General features: G+C 46.3%; 1 protein-coding gene across 12 annotated transcripts in view; it reads right to left on the bottom strand.

Moving 5' to 3' along the window:
* CADPS (calcium dependent secretion activator) overlaps positions 1–20,094 on the bottom strand; it is a 211,435-nt gene that overhangs the window by 2,202 nt on the left and 189,139 nt on the right. For all 12 annotated transcript variants that reach the window (XM_065075553.1, XM_065075561.1, XM_065075555.1 and 9 more), the window contains 2 exons: positions 19,789–19,896; positions 871–975 (listed from right to left, as the gene is read on the bottom strand). In XM_065075553.1, the coding sequence (XP_064931625.1) occupies positions 871–975; positions 19,789–19,896 (213 nt within the window). The remainder of the gene's footprint in view (positions 1–870; positions 976–19,788; positions 19,897–20,094) is intronic.

Genomic DNA, 20,094 nt, shown 5'->3' with positions numbered 1-20,094 from the left:
AGCTTTCCTCAGCTAGTTGACAAGTAGAAATAATTTGTCTGTGCCTGTTTTTTTTCAGTTATGAAAAGCACATTTAATACATTTCAGTTTTAATTTATTCATGCCTTCAATGTGTTCACTGCACATAAGACCATAAACATTATAAAATACTAGACCAAAAAGCATTAGATAGAACCTAAAATGATCAAAAATATATTTACCCCCTTCTGTGATCTTATTATTTCATGTAAATCACTGTGATTTCACACTGAAATAATTATCATTAGTCCCAGGCATGCACACATACACACACACACACACACACACGTGCACTCAAGGAAAAAAATGTTACTTTCCGGGTATGTTATCTCACCTTTGTGATCTCTTGGAGTTGATTATATACACCCATTGTAAAAGAAACAACTTCAATTAACTATGAGAACAATCCTCATTTGCATTCTGACGATAATCACAAGCCATAGCTGGGCTTAAATGTTTCTAGTAAAAGAATGTTAAAAACTTGTGGTTTGATTTAACCCCTTTTAGCACCGGAGTTCATTGGTGTGATCAATATGTGTCCAGAAAATGGCTAATTTTGTTGCACTTACTGTACAGGTGTGGTCAAAAAGGAATAGACTTTCCCCTTTTTCATGCAAGCTGTTACTTTGCTTTTAATTGTACACCTGTGTTTTGCATCTATATGCACTTCAAGTTCCTCTTCACTACATGCCATGCACACAACTATCTTAATTTTTAAGAATATTAATGAATGGCTTAATTTATTTGCTGGTGACAGTTTGCCTATTACACAGAACATGCCGCACACACGCAGGCAAAAAACCACACTCCTTCCAACAGAGAGACAGGATTGAAAACGCATCAGCTGATTACCTTTACTATCCTAATGAGAGTTTTCAGTTGGTAGATGTGAAGCTGCAGGTCCATGCGGTCTGTCAGCCAGGTGCAGACGACATTCATCGAGCTGGTGTACCATTGCTGCAAGAGAGACAGGACTTCTCCAGCAACCACAGGAGGGCTGCACCCCAAATGCCACGGGCTGCACCCCGCACACGGTCACACCAACCCGCCCCACCAGCCAGCCCGTGCATGGGATGGGACAGACTCAGAGCGGGAGACAGGCGCCCTCTCCTACACAGAATTTCCATGCATGAGCTGTTGAATTTTTAACAATGACAACAACAAACTTATTTGGAGGGTTAACGGCCACAAAGCCACCGTGAGGTTTTTGCAATCTGATTTTTGCCACTGAGAGGACTTGCCAGCAGTGGTGTGTGTTTGGCCCAATCAAATATATATATATATATATATATATATCTTTTTAAAACCTGTTCACCCTCCCACAGCGAGAACACAGTCCTGCCTTTAAGTGTGTCAGCCCCACACTCAAGCTACTTACCGTCTTGAAATTCAAACATAACCAGCCACGGGGTGAATCTGGTTCCCTGACGGCGAGCAGAGGGGAGGCTGGTGCGGGGCAGGGTTGGGCTGCGGGTGAGGATGAGGATGCTGCTGTAAGCACCTATAGGCGCCTGTGCGGGAAATGCTTTGGTTTCACCCTCACCGTTATGAAAGATGGAAAAGCAGCAAAGAAATGAGCTTGTTTGAAGCTGCTGAACTCACAGGGCCCCTCCAGGGGCTGAAATTTTGCTGCTTGTCTGTGAAAAAGGCCCGCAGCTGTGTGGCAGCAGCCTGCCAGCCCTGCAGCACAGGAAGGCTCCGGTGGGCTGTGGATCAGCTCCCTGCTCACGCAGGGCTGCCATGGCACGTCTGACGCCGCACAGACGAGCAGCGAGCCCCCGAGAGAAGGAAAAGCAAGGGCTGTGGCGGAGGGGGGGGATCACAAAACCTCACCATGGCGCTCAGCACAAGGCTTGATTACAAAGTGGTCTGCAGACAGAAACCCATCACGCCCCTGTATGCACAGTCACTCCCTTCTCTCGCAATCTCACACACAGAGAGATCAAAACCTACCCTGCGAACCAGCTGCAATTAATACAGAATCAGTTAAAGGAAAAAAAACCAACAAAACAAAACACTGGACCAGTTTATTAAAATCTGTGCTCAAGGCCCATCCAGGTTAGTCTGAAATTCAGCTCCCTCCTAAATACCCTAAAACCCTACCTCAGGTATTATCACCATCTTTTGCTGCACCTTCTTTTCCCTCAGGTGGGGGTCTCTGAATCACAAATATGTCCCTTTCCCTCTAGCTGCTGCAGCTGCCAGTGCTGCCGGTGAATGGAGACGACCGAACGCTCTGTAATTGCAAAACTGAGGCCGGTGACTTGTTACCTTCAGCCTTTGACACCGGCTAAGCAGCCAGTGCCAGCATGTCAGCAGCGCATGGGTGGCACTGCTGGACGTGTGCCTCCAACACCAGATGTTGTCACTGGGGAAGGCACAGCTGGCAGCACTGGGGCCCTCAGGCACCGCTGTCCTGGAGCACCCACAAGCCAAGCGCACGAGCTGGCACAAGACTGACCAAAGCAAATAAAGGTGTTCAAGCTATATCAGCCCAGCATCATGAAAATGTGGGCTCAACATACGTTATTGAAGCGCAACTTAATGTACCCAGGAGCTGCTGCACCCCCACCAGAAGCAGTCAGCAGAGGCTGGTCTGGCTGCACGTGGAAGGGTTTTATCCCCACTTCACGAAAGATGTTCCCGTACTTCTATTTCTATACCACTTCTTAATACTATGGAGGAAATAAAGGGATGGATGAATCACCAAAGAAATGGCACGTGGTGATCTCTTGCTCAATGCTTACACTTTGTGCAGCTTGTGGCAGAGATTCCTGCTGACCCTTCATCTCCAGGATGGAGACTTGGCAAGAGCTAAGAGTTCAGATGAAGCTAATTGAGACAGGCAAGCAGGAACTCTCTCTGTAGCAGCAATCAAGCTCAGATACTGTCAGCTGTCACTTGAGGTCCTGACATCAGATTGGAATTGAATTGTGAGAGAAGCACCCTGGTTAGCTGGTGTAGGCCTGAGCAGCATAGTAGACCAGAGCATCCCTGGCTACCCCCAAGAGAGCCTTGGTGCCTGTGGGTGCTGGGACAGCCAGCTGGGTGGCACAAAGCAACTGCTGTCACTGAGGGATTAATGTTTAAAACCATTACTTTTCTGCAATCAACATGCTTAAATGAGTCATGTTCTTGGGTGACATTAGCTGTGACCCAGGGCTGTGCTGGCACATGGATGTCCAGGTCACCCAAACACCTCGTTCCAACACCTTTTCAAATCAAAACCCACAGAGGAACGAAGCAACTTTACGTTACATATGCACATCCTCTCCCTTCCACTGCTGCCTCTCATCTTCCACAAAATGATCTGCTGGGTGTTTATGTCACTGCTAAAGGGGAGGATAAGTCACAGGTTGGGGCAGGTCCTGCCATTTCTGTTTGTCCCATGACACACACACCTACACAGCTTTACGGATCTGAAACAGAAATTATGACCTCTGCTTGGAAGTTATCAGCAAGGTGATTTTGCTGCTGTGAGAACTTCAGATTAGCTAAATGAAACATTTTGCTGTGTGTCTGGTAGGCACTCCAACACACTGGATTCTGGGGAGATGCAAACTCCTTTGAGCCGAAAACAAATCATCCCTCTATCCTCTTGAGCACCGTCTGACAAGGGCTCAGCCAGGCATACTGCTCAGCTCTCTTTTTCAAAGCTTAGCTACTCCAAAGACTTTTTGCTTTATGAGAAAAAGACAAAGTCTAATTCATTGATATTGATACACAAAACCGTCACGTCACTTCATAGAGCACACACCAACTGCCGAATTTAAGCCCTGCATATTCATAAAAAGAAGTTAGCCCATAAATTAAATGTTCCCTTTAGCTATCACTAGTGTTGATGTGCTATAAAATGCACAAGCCCTCTGATTCATGACTAACCTACCAAAGAAGATAACATTTGCATATCATTATATTATTAAAAAAAACAACAACAAAGCCAAATGGTCTGAAACACAAATGTGATGATTTCAGACAAAAGAGCACAGCGCGGTCCTGTCGGGACGCCGGTCACCACGCCCACCCTCTGTGGGTTTACCATTTCCCTAAGGGCATTGGGGCACATGTTGGGGACACGGGGTTCTTTGGAGGCTCCAGCCCTCTATCTTGTCCCCACACACAAGGTGCAGAGGGCACGGCCCAGATGCTGAATTTTGGGGCTTTACCATGGGTCTGCAACACATTTCGGGCACATTTCTGGAGCTCTGGGGACAGCTAAGCTTTGTTGTGGACAGACTGAAGTAACTAGCATAAATATATTTTCTCAAAACTCCTCACACCTGTTTGTAAAGAATGATTAGACCTGATTGCTGTTCCCAGGTCCATGGACCTCAGCTCCCCATATCTTGCTGCTACACACACACACACACACACACATTATTGATGCCAACTGGCACTCCTGTCCATCACTCAGAAGACAATTTGCACTTAGTCTGGGGGCACAGGATGAGGAATGGCTGTGGAGGGTCCATTCCAGTGATGCACAGTGGATGCCACGCACCCACTTGGACATCAGCAGGGAAGGGACGAGGCTCCCATGGGGATGTGCTGTGCTGTGCAGTGTGACCTGCCCGACAGCAGAGGAAACGCAAACAGATGCTCTTCAGATGCCACCAGAGCCCAGTAACTGCAAGTAGATACCATATTTGCACAGCTAGGAATTTAATGCCTCTTTCATGTTAGTTTTCCTGCTCCCCTTGTCTTTCACAATGACCCTTACTGCTGAGTGCTAGGCTGGGTAGATGAGGTGGGCCATGGGCTGGCTGGGTTGTTCCCAGATGGGCATTAGAGGAGCTGAAGGATGCCAAGGGTGGACTTGCATGGCTGCCCATCCAACACCCCAACCAGCTCAAGCAACAAGGTTCATTGTTTCCCCTGCCTTTTTTTTTTTTTGAATGCGAAAGCATGATCAATAAGTCTCTGAAATAGCAAGTTTGTCTCTGAATACATAAATTACAAAAATTGTTATGAATAAATCTGCAAGTAACACACTGAGTGTGGCACATTTTATCAAAAAAAGCGCCCTGTGCTGGGTTCCAGTGCTTTCTGGGAGGTGGTGTCATTTCACATACCCAGGAACATCTGCAAACCCCCGTCTTCTTTGGTGTGAGCTGAATGGAAGCATGACCTCCTGTTCCTTGCCATGAACCTTGAGTTCACACTCATATTTTCCATGTTACAGGAAGGCACAGTTCACCCCAGGGGTGCTGCAAACAGAATCTCGTAAGCCAGATGCAACACTGCTTCTTAAGGCACCTGAAGGAGCTGTATTCTTAATTCAAAAGCTTACATACTAGTAGCTTAAGGTCACTTCAGCTTTTGTAAAGAGTGGGACAAAACCAGGAATGCTTATAGGGCTGAGTTGTCAGCAGGGTAGCAGAGGGATTACAAGGAACCTGTGACTCTGCCTCTTTCTGCCTTTACTGGTAGTTTTTTTGTGTGTGAACAAGTGCCATACAACAGATTGAGGCTGGTATAAAGGCCTGGGACTGTGCAAGAGCACCCCGCTGAGCCTCAGCTGTGCTTGCAATTAGCAATAGGCATGAAATGATTATTGTTGTGGTGGCTGATGGCAATCTGAAGTGACAAGTTTTATGGGGGAAGTTGAAGTAGGGATGTTCAGCAAGTTTCTGCAAACCATTAATCGAAGGCTGCAGCACAGTTTAGTCAAAGCTATTTTATGTCATTCCAAAGGTCTCACAAGGATGCTGAAAGAATATTTTTCTGCTCTCAGTGCCTCGGAATGGAGTTTTTCTAGGTCAGGGATTCTTTACTGCCCTATTTAGTGTCAAAAATACCCATTTGCCTCAAATTAGCAGAAAGCTTGTAGTTAAGGGCTAGAGATTAGGCATACAAAATTACTCAGCAGGTGACTGCTGGGTGGATTTGGGGGTTGAGAAGTCTTTAAAACTGACTACAAGACATTATATACTTCTGACAAAAGAACATAGTAATCCTACCTGCTTGCTTTAACCACTGTTGTTTGTCTATTATTATATGCTTTAATGCTCATAAGAGCAAAACTACTGGTGATACTACTCAATTACCATAGTAACTCTCCCCTATGACCTCTCATTTCAGTACTTGCTTTCCAACCAGAACCAATCCAAGCAGGGCAAATCTATTTAAAACTGTGACACACATGGCACAAGGAGGCTCCGAACGCTGGCTGGCTCCCTCTCTTTGTCTGGGACACAGACTTGTTTTGAAATGCTGGAAGGCAGCTTTGAAATGAAGCCTTGAATTCAGGGTGTTTCAAAGGTGAGGTCCAGGACTGCCTCCACGGCATCCTTGCTCTGGTCAGCACGGACTGAGGGGACCACAGAGGTGGGAAGGGACAGAGGAGCATGCTGCCTGTGAGCCTTATTTCCTAAAGGAAAACTGAGCCTGCTCTAAGACAACAGCCCTCTCTCAAAGGAACTCCATCATCCAGGAAAACAAAACAAAACAAAACATAAAACAAAACAAAACAGAACAAAACAAAACAAAACAGAACAAAAAAAAACAAAACAAATAAAAAATTTACCGACTCTTTGTATGTGGTGTTTGCATCCCTGTCCAACGGGCCAGGATCTCAGCTGGTGGAAAGCACAGAGGGGCTGTGCTGATTTACAGCTGCTGACAGTACATGACAGTTGACAGAGCCCTGTCCATCCCTGTCCTGGGCGGCTCTTGAGATCAAATTCGGTATTCGGTGTTGTCACATGCATTCATGGCAGCCACCTCCCCTTGGCAGGTGCCATCTCCGCAGGGGAGGTGGGGACGCGGCCTCAGCCGCTCAGGACCGTGCTTGCTGGGGACCTGCTCCGTGCACACAGCTGCCAGCATCACCTGGGGACTTCCTCAGTGTCTGGGAGCAGGAGCTCTTCTGGTGCCGTCTGTTCATGGTGTGTTCTGTATGTGCACACAGCCAGGCTCGTGCACACGACGCTGTCTGCAGGTCTGCAACTCAAAGCCCAGGCTGCTCAATGGCAGGACCATTCTTGTCCCTCTGGTCTTCTGTGGTCACTGACGTGTTCCTCTCCACCTTCACTCACTGTTTCTTTTGCTGTTGATTCCAGGCGGTCATTGCAATTACAAAAACCTTGGTAAATACAGTAAGCACAAAGCACAGAGCCTCACGGCCGATGAGGTTTCCTACTCTTTTCTTAAAAAGATGTTCCCATCAAGCCTGAACTTACATGGCAGTGTACGCAATCTCAGTTTGAGAGCCTCCTTCAAAGAGCAGCTCAGCTGGGATGCTGGATGTGGGTGAGAGCGGTGGTGGGACAGAGTTGCCTCCTGCTCTGCTCTCAGCCTGTGCTGGAGAGGTCTTGGCCAGGCTGCCAGTGCTGAGCCCTGGCTATTTCTTGGGCTGTATTTCAGAAACCCAGGCTTTGCTCGCTGCAGAAGGTGACACGTCATCTCCCAGGCTGACCCACAGCCAGGAAAGTGGGGAAAGACTGGGGACAGGCCCGTGGCAACACAAGTTTGCCTGAAACTCTTGAGCGGTGGCCCCAGAAGAAGATGTTGCACGGCCAAGGTGGGCAAAGAGCCATGGTTCCTCCAGCACACATGTAGCTCCAGACCGCAATGTCAATGAGGAGACGGGGACAACCTTTCTGCCACACGGTGAAGCAGGAAGAGGCGCATCTTTTCCCTGCCAGCACACATTTTCTGGATGGCAAGTGGAGACTTGCCACACAGCAATCCCCATCCCACATATTCATCAACTTTTCTTCCCACTACTCAACAAAACCCATCCTCTATGCTGGCTATCACTCCACAGCGCGCTGCTGATGGGCTCCCCGTCTCCTGCCACTCGTGGGGGACCAGCAGAGCCATCCAAAGGCACCTCAGCATTTTGAGCTACAAAACCTCCAGTCCAGAGGCCAAACCTGCAGCTGGGTCAGGGGCTCAGCCCAAGCAAAGAGCACCTGGCTTGGTTGTATCCTGGCTGTGGCCACGGGTGGCATCAATAATAACCCAGTGACTCTTTTGATTTACACCTGCCAAGGATTTGGCCCATTGCTCCAAGCCTGGCAGGGGCCAAGGCTCAGGGGACCGAGTGTGGTGTCTCCATGAGCGCCCGGGCTTTCCAGAAGTAGAGAAACTGGTGTGACATGGCCCACATTACAGAAATGAAGTTTAGCGGCTGTGGATCTAAGAGCACACAGCTAACCAGAAAATAAGCAATGAGTTAATATCACAGGCATTGATCAGCTAGTCTTACAATTAATGCTTCCAATAAAAAAAAGCTCCCCCTTTTTATTCAACAGAATAAGAAATTAAACACTTGTGGGCTCATTCTAAAGAATGAATGAAATTGAATAAGCTACCTAGCACTTGAGATTCCCAGCGAGTGCTTGAATAGAGCAAACCTCCTGAGTTGAATGGATTGCCTTTTGGGACCAATTTGTCTCTTTTCACTCTTTATTCCTCCTTTTTTGCTGACAGATGTACAAAGGCGGAACTGCGCTGTGCAGCTTAGCTACATGCACCCACAGCAGCTGTCACTTTTGTCGAGCAAGTTAATCAAGCAAATGCCACCATATCCCACTTTCTATAAGGAACAACATGTTATAGACAGTAGTCTTGGGAGACGGGGAGGGAGGGAGAGAGACTTTATTTTAACTTTGAGTAGCTGGTATTTTTTTTTCCCCTCTGTGTGTAAAAAAAAAAAAAAAGAAAAAAAAAAGAAAAAAAAGAAAGCAGCCAAAGCTGGTAGTACAAGCTGACACTTTTGTTTTCTCGTAGAACAAATATTTAATAAGATTTTAACTCTAATTTGTACTAGAGAGAGAGCTGTCTGGTTTTAATTAAATTTAAGGGACTTAAGGGACACGGTTAAAAAAGAAATGGAAGCTTTTTGTTTGTGTTAACGCTTGTTGATAATAATATATTGATTGTCAATTGCTAAGCCCAAAAGATTAGTGTAGTAAATACTATTATCTGAATGCCACAAGTGAAGTGCTAGCTTCCCGTCCCTGCTTTTCCCTTTGTGAGGCAGTTTGAATCACTGGTTGTTATTTATACATTTTCTTTGATAAAACCAACTTGTGTGGCTGAATTTTTTTTAAACCCTGCCTCATTAAGTGCATAATAGCATTTACGTGTGGGGCTTTCTGCTTTTTAGCCTTTCAAGCTTAAGCTTATATTCCTCTCTCACAACCATGTTTCAAAACTTGGGATGTTCACAAACAATTGGATACACACCAATATTGTATATATCAGATGCTCTCTTGCTATTGCCAAAGACTAGAAAATAACAGAACATTATCCGCAAAGAGTAAATAAATAGTTATCATCCCTCTACACTGCCGCACACCAGATAATAACACCGTCCGATCATTAGGTAGCTTTTCTAGCACTCATAATTCTTTAAGTTCATATACTCTAATTAGCTATGCAATAGTTGACATCAAAAGTAGGATTTTAGGGCAGCTTTAGAGAGCACACAACAGCAAAGTACCGTGAGGGCTCCAGGCAGCCCTTCATTTGCTATTACAAAGGTAATTCCCTCCCAGATTCACACACTTTTGAAAGTATCTAAATTTTGGTAACAGATTGCAGTGTGCTAATTTAACTTCTCCATGGGGTATTCGGCTTGGTATGTCCAGAAACAGAGCACACAAATCAGAAGTGTCTGCGATATGTGAACTCATTGCCAAATGCTGGACCCCTCACTTGCACCTTGCCTGTACGAGCAAATCCTCCACCAGCCATGCTGGGCAAGCAGTCCTCACAAGAGGCAACACAACCTTCATCTTCTGAATGAAATCACTCTGTTAAACTCTACATTAAATTCTAGAGATCCAGTAAAGTGCTAACAACTTAATAAAAATCCCCTGAAACCCCAGGGTCTCTTTTATTTCTTAAATTTTATTATGTTATTCTATCAAAGCCTCGTGAAGCTGTCTGGAGTCTCCCTGGTCACACTCACACTGGGCTATTACTGAAATAAATGGCTATACTGTTTTTTCCTGGGAATTTTCGTATCACTATAATGCTATTACTGCAAGTACACACAGTATATTCAACATCCACCCAGTGCTGTGATTTCTGGATGCCTCTTACTCTAGTTGATATTCCTTAACTATGAAATTCCATTCACATTAACAACGAGGAAGTTACAAAGTCAAAGGGGCTCGATATTAAAGCAATTTGTATTATTATTTAATAAAATCACGGTCCCAGCCTTGCTTAATAGGGTTAAGCTGCTAGCCAGAGCGACTCATCATCTGTCTAGGATGTAAATGGCATCACCGAATTACATTATCTTTCCCCCCTTTCTCTTCCCAAAGATAAACCACAAAGGAAAAAAAACTTTGAATCACATAAGAGCTCTGCCTTCAAATAGGGAAGAGAATTCAGAATGAAAGTTGAAACACAGACCCGGGTGCATGGAAGTGCCGCACGCTTTTTGCAGTACATATGGCACCTGAGATCACCCACGGCTTGGGGATCTCAGCAACAGGGTGCGCTCAGGCTGGCGCTTCACCCTTAATTGGGAAGTTGGACCCGATGGGGCTCAGCAGGTCGGTGCCACGGGTGTTAATAGGAGGGAGGTGCGGGACTCCTTCTGGATGTGTTTTCTGCCTGTACCAGTGGGATCGCACAAATTCCTCGCTCGCCAAAGGGCCACAGCCCATCCTGCATGCTCCTTGCTGCAAATTTCTGTCTGCTCTTAATTTATTCCTTTTTAGGATGGAAAAGGAGGATGGACATCTTTCATGACAGTGGCACCAAGGTCTCCAGCAAAGAAAAATGCCCAAAAAATCATCCCTAACACTCTCCACTTTCAATACTGCACCAAACCAGTTAACACCTACATGTGTTTTGCGCAGCTGCAACTCCATGCGCTGCGGTGGGTGCAGGTTTGTTTACTCCGCCTGTCAGTGGCTTTGCAGACAACCCGTGAGCTCTCGTCACGTAAGCAAAGGTTTCCCACTGCAGGTACACAGCCAGGGAGAGACAGAAAGAGACCTGCAGATGGTACTGCACCTTCACCGGAGGAGAAACAACTCAGTTGCTGGGGATACAACGGCTTGTAACTATTCAGACATCCCCAAGCTGTGTGTCAGAGTGGCCTACCCAGCTAGCCAGGTGCCAAAAAATCTCTGTCTAGGCAAAAGCCACACATATCCCTGGCAGAGGTGAGGGCAGGGTAGCTCTGAAGATGAGCCCATGTTTCCCTGAGCTTTTTCCCCTGAGGAGGATCTCATTGAAAGAGCTATTGCCATGTTGGCTCATCTCCTACAGCTGGGGATACCCTGGTCCCAGCAAACACCTACGCCAAGCCTGCATGCTGACCACTGCCAAATAAAGCACAGCCACGCACTGCTCCGCTTGCTCTGAGGAGGGAAAACCCCTGGAGCCACGTGCTGATCAGGGCTGGATGGAGACCTGCTTAGAAACAGCTGTTTCCCTATGGCAGGGTGCAGGGGGGATGTGGCAGCCGATGCTCGCAGTGATCCGGGAAGATAACCCACTGATATGGGTCCTGGCAGCACCTCTCACTTCTCTCTCATTCACAACATCCTCCAAGCAGGGACACCCCACGCTGAGACCCGCAGGTCTGCAGGCTCAGAGCCTCAGTGGGTGCCTCCTTTCCTCTTTGAGACAGGACAGCCTGAGTCCTTGGGCATTGTGTTATACATCTGCCAAAAATGCAGGAAAAATATTCAGGAAATAGGTAAAGCCTGTCCTGGCTGTAGATACAGCTCAGCAAAGTGCACAGTACTGGCTGGGAACTGTCACATAAACCCCCTAAAACTCACTTCTTTGCAAGATTTTGCCAACCTTGGTTTTCCTAAATGAAAAGCTTCTGCATAAAAAATATAAAAGTGTGTACATGCACACACAAAACTACTTCTGTATGGATGCTTGTTCTCAGATACTTTTTTAAACCTATAAAATATTCTCTGCTTATTTCCATTTTTCAAAAAAGAAATGAAGTTGACATGTTAAAATCTAAGTTTCTATATAAAGCAGCTTAGTAAAACACAACATCCACGCTGCGTGCTGCTTTTTTCTGTCCTGATTCCAGGGCCCTGCTAGTGCAAGGCAGTGACAGTACAACTGGATGCAAAGTTGCTCTATAAGATGCAATATAGAAATGCATGCTATGCAATACTTTAATTGTTCTTATTATTAGGTTGAATCAAAAGCTGTAACAAAGCAGGACTTGATAGACTTTAACTGGTTCTTTTATAGCCTGCAAATTAAGAAAAAAACAGAGTAGCTAGAGGCTGCCTGAGTATCTCAGTCCTGAGCATGGGGGGAAGCATCTCCCCTGGTACCATTCCTGGGGTTACACACTGGGGAAAACGCACTCCCTGTCCGAGTCCTGCAAAGCATTTTTGAATGCTGATATCATACATCCAGGGCGAGGTTTAAAGGAGCACCGGGAAAGGAAAGAGCCGCAGATCAAGAGAAACGAAGTGACCTGGGACGGCTAATCTCGCACGCACCGCTGGCTGGCGCGGGCAACGACAGCGATTGTGTGGGGCTGGATTGCGGGGGGAGAAAAGGAAAAGAAGGATTGAAGGCGCTGCTGGAAATCAGACAATTCCTCATTGTCCGCGGAGGGGCCATTGGCTCACCCCTGCGTGCACCAGGAGTTTCTTTGGGCAAAGGCCCTTTGCGCAGCCCGGAGGGGGGAGCAAAGCCGCCGGCAGTGGGGGCTCAGCCCTGGGGGGCTGGGGGTCAGCCCCACACATCTGTGTGCACCAGGATGTCCTGGCCCTTCCCACGCTCTTGCACCCCCAGACTCAGCTGGCACCTGCGTGGGTTGGGGTTCACGGGGAACACCAGCACCCTCGGGCTCTCCTTCCTGATGACCCACAAGACTGGAGGTCCAATTAGCTGAGGCTTCTTAAATGAGGCTCAGCCGCAGCTTCAGCTTAGAGTGTAGTATGTGACTCGTACGTGGTGATAAATGTGTGCAGGGAGCAGAGAGGCTGCTCGGAGAAAGACTCTCTCTGGACCGAGGATGCCTTGCTGCCTGCAATAGAGCACGATGGTTTCTCTTCCCCTAAACCTACCTTGGTTACTCACATCTACTGGGAAATAAATGATTTTTCACTCAGTGCCTGACCTAAAACAAACATCTCTGATGTTCAAAAGCACTGTGCAGATGATGTTAGCAAGCCTAGGCTGACCTTAGCGTAACAGAGCAATCAGTCTGCCTTCTTAGAATGATTAATGGAAAATCTCCTCTGGAAAAGAAATCAAATTAACTGTCTTCAACCAAATGTCTACTGGAACACAAAAACCTGTTCTGATAAAGACATTTAGGAGGAAAAAAACCCCTTACAAGCATGTAAAATCCAGTGACAGATCTAGGACTTATTTTATTAAGACTCCCTAAAATAAATTAAATGAAACCTACTTAAACGAGCAGTTCAGAAAAGAAACCTTGCTAAGGGGAATGCAGAAGAGGCAAGAGGTCACATGCAAGTGCATGCTTGCTGCTGCATGAAGCTCATGTGTGGGACTAAAAAAGGAGGAGGGTTGGCTCTGATGAGCAATGTCCGTGTTAAGTTCCTCTCCCCGCTCCTGCTCCGAGCAGGCAGGTGGGAAGAAAAAGAGGCTGCAGAAGGATGGTGCACACTGTGCTCCCTCAGGACAGAGAGAATTTGTCCCTCCCTAGAAGATATGCAGATAACTGCCATCACAACCGGTCCAGGTCTGAGTCCTGCCGAGCCAGCCAAGGGCTGTGGCAGCCTCTGCAGCAAAAGCTGCTCCGGCTCCTCCAAAGATGCACAGGGAGGGAAAAAAAAAGCAAGCTGCACTTCCTCAAGATCAATCTGCCTAATTGTCTTCATTCCACAACTCACTTGGGAAGGGGGGAGAGGGAAAAAAAAATCAAAAAACAACGCAGAAGAAATAGCTCAGTGGAGGCCATATCAGGATGGGAGTGGGAGAGAGTTAGTGCCCTAATGAGCAGTCTCGCTGCGTGGGAGGGAAACAGGTTGTTGTCTGTCTAAGAGAAAGCGGTGAGCGCGGCTGCGAGCAGATATTAGATGGGAGCCCGGCGCGCAGCCTGATATCTGTTCTTCCCCTGATCCTGCAACCCGTCCTCCTGTGAGTAATTCTAACTCACAGTGAGTAGCTCCACTGACTCACGGCCAGGCTTTTGGGCTCAAGGAAGGGAAGGAGAAGGGAGGGTGAGAAGGGCTCTCTTTTGGCATTTGATTGCGCCATGCAAGGCTTACACTCGAGCAAGAAATGTCATGATCCTGCAAGCACGCCCTGAAGGGGCTGCCAAAATTCAAGTGGGTAACCCCGCTGAAGGCAGAAGCTTTGATTTTAAGAATAAGCTAATGCCTACGTGTCTGCAGAGGACTTGCTGAATTAACTGACAGTTGTCAGTCTGTGCTCTGCAATTCTTCTGTACACTCAGGTGTGATATCAAGCTCCAAACCAGTAGGAAATGAAACATATGCTGAGTTGCCTGTGGATCCTCCAGTAAACCAGTGAGAAGTGCTCAGTCAGGTTTCTGGAAATTTGTACAAGGATTTTGCTGAAGCCTGAGACTCACTCAGTGCCCTGCAACCTTATTACTCAATAGCTTGGATATTCAGAAGTTGGTCACCAGCAAGAGCAGCCACCTCGGGAAAGAGAAGGACAGTCCTGAGCTGTGACCTCTGGCCTGGTGCTCCTGCTGGGTTATGGGCTGGGGAAAGGACATTAAAATCCACCAGCTGCAACATCAGCCTTGGGGTTTCAATGAGGCTTCCTAAAAACCCACCTGAGCTGAGCCTGAGGGACGGGACCTGGTGCTACAGTCCCAGCTTGTGGCTCCCCGAGGGCGGCGGGAAGGAGGTGCCGGCTCCTCTAACATTCCAGCCATGGCTTCTCCTTTGCTACTGGGAGAGGACCGGGAGTGACTGTCCGTCTGCACTGAGGATGGCACAGGGCAGAGCAAACCCTTGGTCTGCCCCACCGCCCTCCCCGCTACGCCTGCCTGGACCCCGCCGATCCCACCCTGCCATCAAGATTAAAAAAAAAACCCAACAAAACGCCTCCGTCTTGCAGAGAGGAATGGGCTTGCTTTCTCGTTTCAGGAGAAAATACTCCGTCTGGTATCCCGGCTGTGACACAGACCTTTGAGGAAGCCGAACATACACAGTGACAGTGAAGTGGTAAAACTGCCTTCTGCAAAAAGCACTGTGACTGCCGCCACCTCCGCGGGCTGTATCACTGCGTGATTAAGTTCTTACCAGACTTTTTGGTAAAGGCAACCTTCCTGATCTGATAACTGCCAAGGACAAGCCAAATACGCAGGGTCAATCTATGCACATTTAATCCCCAGAAGGCAGATTAAGTGTATAATTGACCCATATAATCCATGTATCATCTCCAGTGAAATGTTTTCTATGTCCGGTTTAGGCAGACATGAGGCCCATAAGAAAGCGATCAGAGACACAGTATTACCATTGCAGTGGATTTCATCAAAGTTAGAGATGGCTTTTTAATCACTGATCTCAGAGACTGCTAGATTTAAGCAGATGAACTAGCACTAAGCACATCTGTTTTAATCCTTATCTTCTACTCAGGCTGGTGTCTTCAAGAAGTACAAGGAGGAAAAAAATAAATTAATTTTTTTTTAGGTCCTTGCAATCTTAGGAGCTTCTCTTGGTGTTTTGATCTTTCATATCAAAAGAATGTTTTCTTTTTTTTTTCTTTTTTTTTTTTTTTTTTTTGGTAAGATATTGAATTAATCATCAGAGAGAAAAATGCCATCTGCGCTATTTAGGGACTGCATCAGGATGCTGGAATTCGCAGGATCTCGGGGAGCTCACTTGACGTTCAGTAGCCTTTTGTGTATGTGCTAATCGCCTGGGGCTGGGGAGGAAATATTCTCACTATGTTTTACATTAGTGTTTACCAATTTATGAGGAAGAAAGGTTGGCAATCACACTATCTACTAGTCAATCACAGGCTTTCTGGATCACATATATTCTGATGGGTTTAAACCTACACTGTGAGTATCTAAGGGTGTGTGTAAAGATGCACACACATATAAATAACTTTCACCAAAGTGCACAACCCTTACAACTAAAACTCCCACTGCTTTTAGAAAAAATTACAGATGTATAAACTCTGATCCTATGAAATTCTGAGTGTCCCAAGCCAAAGGGGACCTGAAGTTTGCAGGATTGGTCTGAACATTTGAGATCACTCTGAAGATATTTTCCCATGTTTAAGATTCACCCGTCTGCCCCTGCCTCATTGTTCCTATGAACAGTCATATACTGCATGTCAACTCTATGCCCTTTCCAAGGAAAAAGATAAAATTTTCCTTTCTATCAGTCACTACATGGAGTTTGTGATCCTTCTGCATGTCTGCAAAGTATCACAGTGGTTCCAATCCCAAAGCACCCAGCCATGCACAGGAACACAGGGAGCAGATGCTATGATCCTATTCTGAAAGTCTTCTGTTCCCGCTGCTCTCTACCTGCTCTCTACTGTCTTATTACAGTGTTTTAGCTTTAAATGTTATCAAATTAGTGAGCCAGGCCAAGTAAATAAGTCATGTTACTCTGAGGTAAACAGCACTGCCAAAAAGCTAGTTAGGTTTTGATTACCAGCAGAACTCCATGATCAATCTGTTTGTTCAATGATCCCAAGAACAGAGATTTTAAAAATTAAGATGACTCTATTTGGGAGGGGCAGCAAAACAACCCCCCTGACTAATTTGCAGAACTAAGAGGATTAACATGCAGACCACACAGAAACATTACAACAATCTTCTGCAAACACCAGTATCTCTCGAAGACCATAGCCCTGTTCTGCAGGTGTGGGCAGGGCACACAATGCAGGGGGAGAGAGATAGTTTCTTAGCTAAGGAAATCATAGCAAATGCCAAAAAAGATGCATTAACTCAGCTTCTGTTGGGAGATGGCCTAACACACTTTGCAGCCTCTAATCCTGGGAGGAAAAAAAGAGGGGAAATGAATGGAAATGCTGGGCAGGACTGCAGAGAAATGTGGGGATTAGGAATATTCTGGGGGCTGCAAACCCCACCGAACGTGCAATAGGCAACCTCGCACTGTGCACTGCTGCTCTTGCACTGCTTACGACTGCACAGAAAGGGGATTTAGCTCTATATTGTGAGAGTCTCTAATGTGACCCCAATGACAGTGGAGGGACTTCTTGCAGGCAGATTTAAGCTGTTTACCTGCCATTGCTGCACATATTAATATATAACAACCTAAAACTGGACTAAGCTTTTGGCTGGGGTAAGTCAGCATCACTGCACCAAGTTAACAAAGGAGCCAGCCTCGAAAGTGTTAATAATCTCATTGCCTGGAAAAACTCTGCACTAAGAGGATTGCTCCTCTGCCATTCCTGTGGAAGTGGGAACAAAATGAGGCCCAAGTCTAACTCAGTATCATAAATACCATTTTTGATTATGCCTCTTCTATTATTAAAAAGAGAGCTAGCACCTAAAATGTCCTCGGAAATATGACCGTTGGTGCAGAGACCAAAGGAGCTTAATGATCCCGTGGCCATGCCATGTTGCTGTGTTAGCTGCAGGGCTGTGGCTGAGATCAAGCTCAGGACAATGCTGTTAAGCATTTGCTCCTGTCCTTACCAAAACATAGGTGAACACAGCACTGATTTAAATGGGATCTGGGCCCAGGTGACCCCCACATGATCATAAAACCTGCTGCTACTGACTCACCAGCAGCACCTCAGCCATGCCGAGAGCTGACCTCAGGAGAAGTTTGTTTCTTCAGCTACAACTTGGCAAAGACAACACACGACCACTCAAAACATAATTCCAATTTTTGGGTGGCTGGAGCTCGGCCCATCCCCCTCCCTCCTTGCAAACAAAGAGCCCCACAGCCCACCCCGCTTGCGGGTGCGCACTCATGTACATGAGACACATGCAAAGATGCCAGTGGCATCCAGCGGCATCAGGTCCCAATGCCGCCCCACTGGTGCTGGGAATGGGAACAGGAACAGGAATGGGAGCAGCTCCCACACTGCCTGCAGCTGACGTGGGTCGAAACAGGGAGTGCAATGTAAAAACCCTACTCTTGATTATTTTATTTTGCATGGACTAGGGACACTCAAAGAAAGCAGGGAGGGAAAGAAAGGTTTTGCACTTTTTGCTTTCCCCAAAGTAGCTGGTTTTTGGTTTTTTTTTTAATGTCAACTGTTAATTTGTTTAAAATATGGCTTGATAAAACTAAGTACGAGCAGATCAAACTGAAATCAATATTTGCGCTAATTACAGCCTTTTGGAAATTGGAAATAATGGCCCAAAGGGTACAAACACACCAACTGTGAATCATAGGAAAAGGATGAGGGAAAAGGCAGTGTGGGCATTGAAAAGAACAGTCCAGATGAGCTCTGGAAATTTAGCTGCTCATGGAATAAATTTCAACACAAACGAGCAATGCACTCGCAGGCCCGCTGCAGATGGAAGCGACAGTCTTTTGTTTTATGTTTTGTTTTTTCTCCCCATGCCTGCTTGATGGGCGATTTGCGTCTGGTGCTCTGCACTGCAAACTCTCCCCGGAGCGAGCAGGCGCGGGGCCCGGAGGAGCCGCTGCCATGCTCCGTGCATGAATGAGGCATTCTCAGTGGATATGGGTCATGCTAGTAGATGTACACAGTAAGATTATTTGACTCTAATTCATGCCACTTGATATAATGTGATAAAACATTTGACATGAGAGATAAGTTCCATTTTAATCCGATAAGGTGCGGGGGAAAGAAAGAGTGGGGATTGTAAAGGAGGAAGAGGTTTCTCAGGGACAGGTAATGCGCAGATAGAGAGGCGTTAAGTGAGGGAGGAGGTTGGCTGGGAAAAAAAGCAGCTTTCCCTGCACACTGAGGAAGCAAAGGAGCGAGTAAAGAAAGCGAGGAAGGTTGTTACAGCTCCAGAGCTGGGAAACTGAGAAATGGCACTGCTGAGAGACGAAAGGAAGGAAAGTAGGAACAGAAGCTGCTTCAAACAGAAATCGATATATGGACAAATACCCTAAAGGAGACTGAAACACTAATGCTACAGGCTGGCCATCAACAGAAAACCTTTGCTATAGAACAGCTATGAGGACAGAAAGGCTATAACGCAACAAGAGCAGCAGAAACAGAGATATCAGTTAACATGCATCCAAATCCAAAACAAACGGGCATCACAGGTCACTGTTCTCTTACACTTCAGTGAATTTATCTTGTGCAACAGAAAAATAGCTTTGAACATCTGGGTCATCTTCATCAAGGAGACCATGTCTCAACTTTACTTTTGGTGTCAGACACCACAAGATGGTCCTCCTGAAATACAAAACTCCATTCCTAATCAGCTCTAATTTGGTTAGCTTTTAAAATTGAAATTTAGTATGCTTAATTTGCTGTCAGTTTTGGAGAGCTTGTCAATGAAACACACTGCAAAATGTGCAGAAGAAATGGCCCTTAGCAAACTCATCTGCCAAAAACCCAGCTCAAATTTTAACAGTGAGAACAATGACCAAGATGTTCTGTTACACAGAGATTTTCCACAAGCTTGAACATAGTAAAGGGCTCTCTGAGAAGATGCTGTTCCCTCAAAATCCACACACAGACAGACCAAGACACAGTAGACTAGAGTAGAGATTTAAAGCAGGCAGAGAGCAGATACGAGCCTTAGTCAGAAAGAAAGGAAAGATTTATTTATTTTTTAAAGCTATAACCAATAAATTTTCTCAAAATGTGACTTATCCTCCTGTCTTATTTTGTCACATTTTGGGTTTCTCCTGCTTGGTGTCCAAGGAGGAGAAGGCATTTACTTACATCAAATAACCTTTCTATATACATCTCCTCATTGACCTTATCACGCAGGACATCCTGAGAGTGGCGGACAAATGTCACATAGGCATCAGCAACATCCATCCCCGGCTTCTGCATGGGGGAGAGAAGAAGAAAGAGAGAGAGAAACATAAATAGTGGCATAGGGGCAGCTCCACCGTGTAGCCTCATGGCTGCTTTGCCTCCTCCTCTATCTCCTGCTCTCCTCCTGCAGCTCGTGTGCTCCTTACCTGACAGACACTGAGCTTTGTGCCCTGTGCCCAGCAAAACACCATGCACAGCGCCAGACCA

The sequence above is a fragment of the Columba livia genome, chromosome 10 (assembly GCF_036013475.1).
Source record: "Columba livia isolate bColLiv1 breed racing homer chromosome 10, bColLiv1.pat.W.v2, whole genome shotgun sequence".
NCBI classification, from domain to species: Eukaryota; Metazoa; Chordata; class Aves; order Columbiformes; family Columbidae; genus Columba; species Columba livia.
The sequence above is the reverse complement of the archived record's forward strand: the minus strand, read 5'-3'. Positions and strand labels throughout refer to the sequence as shown.